This window comes from Echinops telfairi, unplaced genomic scaffold (assembly GCF_000313985.2).
Source record: "Echinops telfairi isolate 266 unplaced genomic scaffold, ASM31398v2 ScPeMD7_5805;HRSCAF=6673, whole genome shotgun sequence".
Lineage (NCBI taxonomy): Eukaryota > Metazoa > Chordata > Mammalia > Afrosoricida > Tenrecidae > Echinops > Echinops telfairi.
In genome coordinates this window covers 1928955-1939647 of record NW_022109704.1, presented here as the reverse complement: position 1 = coordinate 1939647, position 10693 = coordinate 1928955, and the positions used below count along the sequence as shown (strand labels likewise).

At 54.5% G+C, this 10693-nt stretch overlaps 1 protein-coding gene across 1 annotated transcript; it reads right to left on the bottom strand.

Annotated features, from left to right (window-relative positions):
* Positions 1-2023: 2023 nt before the first annotated feature.
* SELENBP1 (selenium binding protein 1) lies at positions 2024-10449 on the bottom strand. Its single transcript, XM_004716624.4, has 12 exons — positions 10391-10449; positions 7562-7618; positions 7279-7391; positions 6886-7071; positions 5882-6002; positions 4464-4646; positions 4004-4182; positions 3479-3557; positions 3263-3384; positions 2844-2936; positions 2569-2687; positions 2024-2344 (listed from the first exon to the last, which is right to left on the bottom strand). Exons 1-12 carry the CDS (start codon positions 10392-10394, stop codon positions 2182-2184), a joined length of 1419 nt encoding a protein of 472 aa, XP_004716681.2. The 5' UTR covers positions 10395-10449; the 3' UTR covers positions 2024-2181.
* Positions 10450-10693: the final 244 nt, after the last annotated feature.

Below are 10693 nucleotides of genomic sequence, written 5' to 3'. Positions count from 1 at the left end.
TACTCTCTAGGACTAAATGCTGAAAGAAGAAGCCTGTAAGAAGCCTGATAGGCTTGTGAGTCTGTATCCCTAAGCAAAGTCAAAATAGGACAGGTCATCTATAAAGTCAGCAGCAATATGCACCAATTTACAGGCTCAGAAATCTTCTTTTCATCTGGTCGGGTTTTGGTTAACTCAATGTGGGCTGCTTCACTTGGCTCCACCAGGGTAGGGTGCCTATTGGTCACCTTGTCGTTGTCCATGGGCCCAGTTAACCAAACCCGACCAGATGAAAAGAACATTTTTGAGCCTGTGAATTGGTGCATATTGCTGCTGACTTTATGGATGACCTGTCCTGATTTGACTTTGCTTCTGGATGCAGACTCAAGGCTCCATTCAGAATGAAGATTCTTCACATCAAAGAACTTGCTTGTCTCCTCAAAGCACCAGGTTAATGTAAGTAGGCAGTATAGAAATTGGATGCCCAAAATCGGGGGTGGGGTGTGGGGTGTCAAGGCATAAGGTAACTGGGTTTACAAACTTTCATAGATAAAAAAATATAAAATATTTTTGTTTTGTTCACTTATAAATTATTATGTTTAAATAAGGCTGATACATTTCTTTATTTGTTTTTTAAAATCATTTCATTGGGGGTTCATACAATTCTTATCACAATCCATACAGACATCCATTGTGTCAAGCACATTTGTACATCTGCTGCCATCATCATTCTCAAAACATTTGCTTTCTACTTGAGCCCTTGGTATCAGCTCCTCATTTTTTCCCTCCCTCCCCCACCCTCCCTCTATCACTCACCCTTGATAATTTATAAACTGTTATTATTTTGTTATGCCTTACACTGTCCAATGTCTCCCTTCACCCACTTTGTTATTGTTTGTCCTCCCGAGAGGGGGTCATATGTAGATCCTTGTGATCGGTTTCCCCTTTCTCCCTCACCTTCCCCTTCCCCTCCTGGTATCGCTGCTCTCATTATTGGCCCTGAAGGGTTTATCTGACCTGGATTCCCTGTGTTTCCAGCTCTGATCTGTACCAGTGTACATGCTCTGGTCTAGTCGGATTTGTAGATAGAATTGGGATCATGATAGTGGGGTGGGGAAGGAAGCATTAAAAAACTAGAGGAAAGTTGTATGTTTCATCAGTGCTATACTACACCCTGACTGGCTCATCTCCCCACGGACCTTCTGTAAGGAGATGTCCACTTGCCTACAGATGGGCTTTGGGTCTCCACTCCGAACTCCCCCTCATTTACAATAATATTTTTTTTTTCTTTGATGCTTCATACCTGATTCCATTGACACCTTGTGATCACACAGGCTGGCAAGCTTCTTCCATGTGGACTTTGTTGCTTCTCAGCTAGATGGCCGCTTGTTTATCTTCAAGCCTTTAAGACCCCAGACACTATATCTTGTTATCTATATTCTTGCCTATCCTAGAAATGCTTATTTTATTGACGACCTCTTTATTTCATAAATATGACAACAGTAAAAAGATTTCAAATTTTTGTGTGCATTAACCATCTACCTAATGACCAGTGAGATGCCAGGTGACAGTGACACTGGCTGAGGTTATAGGTGATGGGTCAACCTGGCTGGATCATAATGCTCAGTGGTTTGGCAGTTATGCAATGATGTAATTTGGCACTTGTGCAGTCATGTACACACCTTCCATTTTCTGGTGGGATGTGGTCATCCTGTTTTCTTTTGCATAAAGACTTGGGTCTGAGGAACCTAACTGTGTCGATAAGTGAAGAGAGGATGTATTTCATTTCGGTGGAGTTACATAATATTTGTCCCTCTGTGCCTGACTGATTTCTATCAGCTTGTTTTCAAGTGGATCTAGCTTTTTGAAAGGCTAGGCCTGCAAGTTATAGATAGGTCTGCTACCATGTTACCATCATGTTGTCCTCGCTGGCAGGAACCAGTGGCCACAGCCTCCCGGAAACCCTCCTCAACCCTTTCCCATGCAAGACACCCAGCATCAGCAGGAGTGGAGTCAGACTCCAAAGCCAAAGGATCAGAGAACCTTTGATGGCTCACCATTTATTATTTCTTGCACAGCGTGCAACACACAGCAGGGCTCGCTAAAGAAGACACCTCTCCACAGGCTAAAGTTGGGGACCAAGCTTGAGCAGAGAGCTGGAAGTGAAAGCTCAGAACGTGTACAGGCGACGAGAAACAGACATCAGATCCAGATGTCCGAGCTGCAGTCTCCTCCCGGGTAGCGGAGCTCATGGGCCAGGGCGGGCCCAAGGGGTTCCTTCCCAAAGTCCACCAGGAAGTTGGGGTTCAATTTCAGCCCTCCCTGGGCTGTGTTTACATCGATCTGCAGCATCACAGAACCTTCCCTGGTGGAAAGGGAGGGAGGCGGAGTGGTAAGAGAGAAGACAGAAGGACTGCCCTCCCCCCACTCCCCTCCCACGGAGATGCTGAGTGCAAAAGTGGGTTCTTGAGGAGGGAGCGGGGTCTAAAGGGGGATGGTGGGGCTTCTGAGGAGGCGTCAGAAAGGCAGATGACTCCTCTGGGGGTGGAGGGCTGGGGAGAGAGAGAGTCCTTATTGCCGGTTTCTCACCTGATGAGGTCAGGGTAAAACTGCTTGTCCCAGGCACTGTACAGCGATGTGGTGACATACAGACGCTTCCCATCCAGGCTGAGCTGGATCATCTGGGGGCCTCCAGCCACACGCTTCCCCTTGAGAAAACCAGCGGCAGACCCCAAAGTTACACACAGACCCCTAGCAGGGCTCACAGGCACCACTCCCAGCTCAGAGGCTGCCCAACTCTCCCTGCCACGTGCCCCCTCCAGTTGGGCTCCAAAGTGGACTGTGAGTGGTAGGAGGGTCCTCACCTTCACCACCAGGGGCTCGGGCTGGGACTCCAGCTCCTGGTCCTTCAGCACTTGCACGGGTCCTCCCTTCACCACGCTGCCGCCCAGGAACAGCTGGCCGGGAGGGGAAAGGGATACATAGGAGAGGGCGGGGGGGGGGGGGGGGTTGCTGACATTGGTGGGAGAGCAGCTGCCTCCGCCTGATGCCCTCACCCTTTCAGATGCGTTCTCCCCACCCTCCTGGGTCTGCCCCATCCTTGGCCCCTGCTTTTTCTTTTCCTACCCCCTCCTCTCATCATCCTCCAAAGTATCATTTCTGCCTCCAGGGTCACTCTGAGTTGGCATGGACTCAATGGCAGTGAGTTTTTTTGGTTTGGTCGCCTGCCCAGCCTTTCGCCTCATTCCTCACTCTGTATTTCCCCACCCTGCTAGGGACCCACCTGTCCCGTGAGGATGGGCTTCTTTGGGTCAGAGATGTCATACTGCCTCAGGTCTCCATGTAGCCAGTTGCTGAAGTACAGGAAACGGTCATCCAGGGACACCAGGATGTCAGTGATCAGGCCTGGGGGTAGGGGTGGAGGTTCAGAGGCTCTAAGGACTCTTGTTCCCTGAGCCAGGCATGGACCTTGGATTCCTGTCCTCCCCGGGACACTCACCTGGCATTTCAGGCAACAGCCAGCCCTTCACTTTCTTGGGAGCCACCTGGATCACCTTCTCTACTGACCAAGTACCCGCCTGCATTGGGAGGTGAAGGGGCAGAAAGGTGAGCTTGCCAAACTGGGGGGTGGGGGAGCTCATATCTGGATCTCCCCAAAACCTGAGAAGGGAGACAGCAGATGTAGGGTCTTCTTGTCACGAGAGTGTAACTCCTGGACAAGCCCCTGAAGACACAGGGCGTGTCTCGACTACGCTATTCCAAGCACCGAGCTCAGCGTCGGATGCATTGCTGAAGCTCACGAACTATTTCTTTTATTGAATGCATGTAGGGTTTGGGTCCATGTAGAAAGTTACCTGAGTCTGAGAAAAAATGGGGCAGGTCTTGTGGCCTTGGTTTTTGTTCTCAGAAGAGTCTGGGCTGCTGGAGCCAGGGCAAGGGGACCTGGGTCCCTGCTATGGAGAGGAGAGGCACCTCCCTGGGCAGAAGCTCAGAGCAGGAGGGGAGGGCAGAGGCTGCAGGTCACCTCGTTCTTGTAGAAGCGCTGGATGTTGGAGCTGAGGGCACAGCCCACGAAGCCCTGAGTGGCGTCTGGGTTGTGTAGGAAGCGGATCTCCAGGGGGATGAGCCCGTCCTGCAGGGTCAGGGTCTGCACGAGCTTGCGGCGCTGCCAGTCCCACACGTGCAAGTGGCTCCCGTATAGCCCTAGGGTGAGGTGTGGACGGAAAGGGGGCTCAGGATCAGGGAGGCCAACAGCTTGGGCTTGGACCGGAGCACAAGGTTGGAAATGGGTAGCAGGGAACAGAGCGAGGCTGGAGCAGGCCTGAGCATTCAGCAGAGCCTGTGCCTTCACCCCAAGAGTTTGGGGTCCACAGAAGGGAAGTCAGAGGGCTGGAGGTGGGGTTGGGGAGCAGAAAGCAGAGGCTGTGGGCCCAAGGGTCCTGCTGGCTCTTGGGGGCAGGGGTGGGGGGGTGGGGCGTTCTCACCAGCCTTCACATCCTCAGGGTTGAAGCCATCCCGTATGACATTGGGAGCGGCCCATTCCGTGCTGATCATGACGTTGTGTCGAGGTTGGTACCAGAAGTCATAGCCCATTGGTGCGGCAGCCCCAGGCTGCTCCCAAGTCCCTTTCACTTCAAATGTCTCCCCATCGAGCAGCACGAAGCCCCCTGCGCAGGGACGGGAGGAAGATGGGAGAGGGAGGCCTAGAGACTCTGCTCCCACATACCCTTACCTCTAGGCAGGTCCAAGAGGACACCTTCCATCCAGGGACCAAGAGTCTCACCCGGAGGAGATTGGGGGAGGGGGACTCTTGCTCTGACAATCCTACCTCCCACCAACTTCATCCCTCTCCAGACGCCCCCAGGCCATCTTTCTTGCTCGACTCCAAACATCTGCTGGGACCCAATGCCCTGTGATTCTCTCACCCAGCCCTGCCCTCAGTCTGAGCTCCATTTTGTTCCCTACTAAGAAATAGAGCAGCTGTATTGTATAGATTTGCCATTCAACGCTAAAGCCCAATACATTGTCCCTCACTGGGTACGCCAGGACAGCTCTTTGAAGACAAAAACCAGATGTTGATTCTGAAGTCTTATGAAATCTAGGAATATCAAGCTCCTCCCATCACCCGCAGACACAGCAATCACATGAGACCCGAGCAGGAATCTTGCCTGGGTGACTTTGGCTAGTGTCCCACTCCCACTCTTGGATGGGTGGCTCTAGTGAAATAGATAAGGCTCTGAGGGAGGTGTGTGGTGCTTAGGACATACGCCCCTGCAGCCAGATTGCTCCATCTGCAATTTATTCACTGTGTGACCCTGGCTCAGTTACTTAACCGATCTGTGCCTCAACTCATGTACCTATCATTCGGCATCTACTTTGGGCACACAGTAGACATTTGATAGGTGTCAGCTCTAATTATGCCATAACTAAGATAGCAAACATGCAGATTAAGAAGCCTGGGGAACAGGCTAGAGGGTAGACAAGGGTTAACTTGGCTGAAGCAGAAGGCAAGAAACAACATGTGTGAAGTTAGCACACACACAAAAAAAGGATAAATGCAGGGGAAGACTTGGTGAGGTTTGAAAAGTCAAACCAACCAACCAACCCACAGAGCACGAGACCCGCTCACGAATACCCAGAGGCTGATAGTCATTGGAGGTGTTTTCTGGGGCCATGTCTGTGCCCACAGTCCCCGTAGCACACTGCTCTGACTAGAACTTTTAACTGGATTCATCAGTCAGGGTTCACCTACACAGGAATATTGGAAGCAACTCAAAAGTTTACTTGACTTCATGTTAAATATTGTTTGGGGCTCAGACCACTGGCTGTCACTTTGCATGTGCCCCCCCCCATGGAGACATGTTTTCATAAGCAGGGATGTGTCCCCGGTGCCCATGGGTACCTTTGGCATTGCCCTTGGGGTCTCCCAGAGCACTGATCATCACCTCCCCACTGGCCAGACAGTGGCTAGTATGGAGGGAACTCAGGCCGCACTTAGTATGCACGTCACTGGCTTCGATGACCTGGAGGGGGGCAAGGGATGGCATCAGAATCTCAGGGCCCCACTCCCTAGCCCTGCACCCCCCTGCTTTCTGCGGACCTGTCCTGTTCCCTTCCAAACCGACACAACTCTCCCCACAGGACTATGGCAGAGAGTGAGTCTGCGAACCTCTACGGAACAACAGAGAGAGGCTGTTCATCATCCTCCCAAACGACTGGCTTTTCCCTGGCACTGAAGGGCCCGGCAGCCCTGTGGGACTGACTTAAAAGCCCCTCCAGGGCTGGGATGACACCAGTTGCCAGCATCAACTTTGTCACCAGTGTCCAGCACAGTGGGTGCCCGGCTGGCCACAGGTCAGCAAGTAACAGAGGAAGAAAGATGGAGGCACCAGACTCAGGGGTGCTGTGAGCTCTTAACTGGGTGAGGCAAAAATGGTTCTTTCTCCAGGAGCCCCTGGTGGCCCCGTGGGTTCAGCTAGTGGAAACGTCTGCCGTTCAAACCCACCAGCCCCTCTGAAGGAAAAAGCGGTGGCAGTCTGCTCTGTAGAGAAAGGCTTGGATCCTCTCTAGGGCAGTTCTGTCCTGTCCTCTAGGGTGGCCTTGCATGGAAATCTACTCTATCCAACAAGTTCTCCTGAGGCAACCGGTTCTCCTTCTCCAATGAACACCAACAAAACCAGAAAGCTCCTCCCTGCGCTCTGCTCCAGCGGTCCGCTGTGCCAGGGTCCTGACAATCCACCCTATGGGGTAATTCGCCTCTGAGTGTAACCCTAGCCCCACCCCACCCCCTGCTGCTAAGCCCAGGTCCTGCATGAGAACTGGTTTAGGAGTGACTTCCCGACTGGAACAGGCTGTCCCGGGTGGCAGGTACGCTGGTTTCTGGGTAGCCAGGGGCAGAGAACGTGCCTTGTGCAGCTTGGGGGCCCGGGGCGCCGAGCCCACATCCACCACGTAGATGCGGGAGGAGATGAGGCAGGGTAGCACCAGCTTGGTGCGCGACTTGCTGCTGTCACCGAAGCAGCTGCTGCAGGTGTTCCACCCCGAGTGGTGCAGCTCGTCCTTCAGATGGGGCATGGGGAGCCGGTGGATGACCTGGGGAGGAGGGGACAGGGGTGGCACTCGCCCAGATCAAGCGCGGCCCCAGGACACTCCGTGGCTAGGCCGCTAAGCAGTTCAGCCCAGGCTGAGCTCCAGCCCTTTCCACATCCCTGGACAGCGTAAACAGCCTGCCCCACCGCACTGGACGCTGGGGAAGAACAGTGCAGGGCCAGAGCTAGGGGTGGGGGCTTGCTGCCTCACCTGGCAATAGTGGGGAGACTTGGGGTCAACGTCCACGGTGGCCAAATAGTCCGGGGCCTCAATGCCCGTGTTTCGGTAAATGCAGGGCAGGTAGACAATCTCTTCCCGGGGCCCTGGAGGGAAGAAACACAGTGAGGATAACAGGGGGTGGGAGGGGGGCAGGGCGGAATGAGGAGGGGGCAGTAGTGGGTGTGTCGGAGGGCGGCAGCCAGGGCCTGATCCCCCACCCCCCATTCCCACCAGTTGTAGAATCTGCAGAGCCCCACCCTCCCAGCTCACTTACCTTTCATGGCCTCCTGGGGTGTCGGGTAGCCGGGTCCACACTGCCCACATTTCGTGGCTACGGAAACAAAGCGGCAGGTTGGCTGTGGGCACTGGAGCGTGGGCGTTCCCCCCGACATCCCCCCCACACAGCCGGGCAGGCGGCTCCAGGCCCAGCCTTCCCGCTCTGCAGAGTGCTAGTGGGACAGGAAAAGTCACAGGGAAATGGCTTGAGGGGCACAGACACTCAAGTAGGACCCTCCGGTGCCGGTGGTCCAGAGGAGGGCGGGAGAAAGAGTGCTGCGGCCTAGTTTGGGACAGCAGCTTGGGTCCCAACCCCAGCCCACCACTGACTTGTTTGGGCAAGCTCCTTAACTCCGCGGAACCAATGTCCCCACCATCTTTAAAAAGGAAGCAATAAGAATAACAGGTGGGGCTTTATGAGAAGGAAACAAGACACTGAGGCACCTTGTGGCGTAGTGGTTACGCTCTGGGCTTCAAACATCAAAGTGGGCAGTTCGAAACCCCCAGCTGCTGCTCCACGGGAGAAAGAGGCTGTTGGCTCCCATAAAGGGTACACTCTAGGAAACCCACAGGGGCCGTTCTGCCCCGTCCCAGAGGGTTGCTGAGTCAGCATCGATTTCATGGCAGCAAGCTTGAGGTTTTTGAATTTGAACGCAGACGCCAGTCAAGTGTGCTGCTCCAGTGCTGCGAGGAGCCGTCCTTCCCCAAACTCTCTCCTCTGGGTCAGGACCCACTGCTGACCACAGCCTGGGTTAAGTAACCAAGGATCTGCTTCCAGGATGGAAGCTGGCTGCAGCTGAGTTCTGTTCTTGCCTGGGCCCCTGTCAGGCCTGGCTTTGGGAGCTCAGCTCTGGGGGGAGGGGTCCTCTCGAGCCCCTGGAGTCGGGCAAGAGAAGCTGCAATGAAAGTGCTTCAAACTCTGGAAGACTGGAGTCAGCCTGGGGGAGGGAAAGTTCCCTCCTCACAGCTGCCAGGACTCCAGGATCCGGATTTGGGGCCCACTAGGGGAAGGGATGAGGAATCACAGAGAAGAGCAGGCTGAAAGAAATCCTGGAGCGGAGATCATAGGATGACACAACGCCACCATGCCCGCTCAGCTGGTGGCCAGTTTGGCCACTGCCCTGGCAGCCTGCAAGTGAAGAGCCAGGAGCAGCTTCTGCTTGGACCCTGGGCCTTTGGCCAGGAGCCAGTGCCCTTTATTTCCCGCTGCCAAATGATTGAGGAAGCTGCTGATTTGGGCTAAAGTTCCAGGCTTGGCCCCAACTTCCTCCACATTGTCTCTCTCTCCTGAGCTAAAACTATCAAACCCTCAAACCAAACTAAACCCACAGTCTGCCTCCAGAATGAATTCCAATGCCCAGTCCAATACAACGACTGCCTTCTCTTGCTCCTGCAGCGTGGCTGGTGGGTCCAGACCGCTCACAGCCCATCTGCAACCACTGCTCCGTCATTTGCTACAAAACCAAATCCACTGCCATGGGGTGGGTCCAATTCAGAGAGAAGAGACACAGAGTTTCGGAGACCTTGACATCCTTATAGGAGCAGACAAGCCTCGTCTTTCTCCCTCGGAGCAGCTGGTGGGTTTGAACCACACATCTTGTAGTGAATGCTAAGAAAGGCGAGTGGTGTCTCTACCAACGAGCAGCAACGATCATCTACTCCTGGAAACCTGGGTGTTGTACTTGGCTAAGGGCTTGATTGGTGGTTAGAACCACCCAGAGGCACTCGGAAGACAGGCCTGGCAGTCTGCTTCCCGAGTCACAGCCTTGACACGGTGGGGGCGGGGGCAGTTCCACTCCACACACACAGGGTCTCCCTGAATTGGAAGGGACTCAACCACAACTGACCTCCGCCACTATGTCTCCAGGTGGTTGTGAAAGTCAAATAAGAATGTGTTTTCAAAAGCACCCGCATCAAGGAACAGTGTTGTATAAATATGGGTAGGGCTGTGCCAGCAGGGGAGGGAAGGGTGCCAGGCAGTCAGTCCGTGGTGCCCAGAGAGAGGGCCGGGGGTGCGGTGGGACAGGGGGTAGAGAGGGCTGGTCCCAAAGCCACTCAGAGTAGTTCTGTTGCTCAACCAAGCAGGCTGGGCACAGGAGACTACAGGAAGGGGGCGGTGGTCTCTAAACACAGTAGGGGAAGGAGATTAAAAATAACAACAACAACCTTCCAGGCTATCAAGACAGACATCCAAACGAAACAAAACCGCCACAGCCAAGGAGAGCAGAGAGACCTGAAATGAGGCAGGGCTGCCCAGTCGCAGCATCTTCCAGGCGCTCTTCCGCAGCCTGGGGTCTCCAGGCAGCCTCTGCTGAGCCCAGGCAAAGCTCACTGGGGCTTTCCCGATGCCAGAACTGGCTGCTGGGCCAGTCAAGCCCAGAACCCTTCGGAGGGGCGAATAGGACGACTGGATCGAGAGGTGGGGGGCCGAAACAGTGAGAAGGCGTGGGACCCCTGCTTCCCCCCCCTGAGAAAGCTGGGTGACCCTAATTCCGGAGTATAAGCAGTTAGCCCAAAGCGGAAATCAAGGTTTCTTCTTCCATAGATGTGTACCCGTAAGAAGCACCTGGGAATCTGGCTACAATGCAGAGCCTGGACCCGGTGGCTGGAGGGGAGGGCAACTTCTCCGCAGGGGGTTGAGCCAAGCAGCCAGAAACGTTGGCTAAACTGAAAAAGGATCTGGGGCAGGAGGGCAGTGTCCGGCGGCCGATCCCTGCACCCTCCTATCTGAAGCTCTTAGGGCATTTCCTGGAGGGGGAAGGGGTTCCCTCCAACTAGGGGGAGGTCAGAGGTGGGTCAGCAGACGCTGGTTGAACCCCTTTCTTACCCATGCTGCGCCTTTCTGGTCCCGGTGTGCCTGCTTCCTGGGAGCGGGCCAGGTGGAGAGCAGCTGGTGCAGTGCCCGGGAAAGGGCAAGGGAGGGAATTTATACCACCAAGAGGGGGAGGAGCAGGGGGAGGGCCCTGGCTGCAGCCAGGGTGAATGATAAAGGGCAGCTGGAGAGGACATTCTCCAAGGGGTTGGGAGGGGGTGTCTGTGTGTGTGTGTGTGTGTGTGTGTGTGTGTGTGTGTGAACTTATGTGCATGCAGGTGCGCGCTGTGCCTGTGTGTGGGTGGATCTCTTATCAGA

What these genes read in the sequence shown, in the direction of transcription:
- SELENBP1 (XM_004716624.4), bottom strand. An exon ending in GGGCCCCCAAGCTGCACAAG is followed by an intron (nt 6,003 to 6,885) that starts GCACGTTCTCTG and finishes GCCCCCCTCCAG; the next exon opens with GTCATCGAAGCCAGTGACGT. An exon ending in CCCCAAGGGCAATGCCAAAG is followed by an intron (nt 4,647 to 5,881) that starts GTACCCATGGGC and finishes GTCCCTGCGCAG; the next exon opens with GGGGCTTCGTGCTGCTCGAT.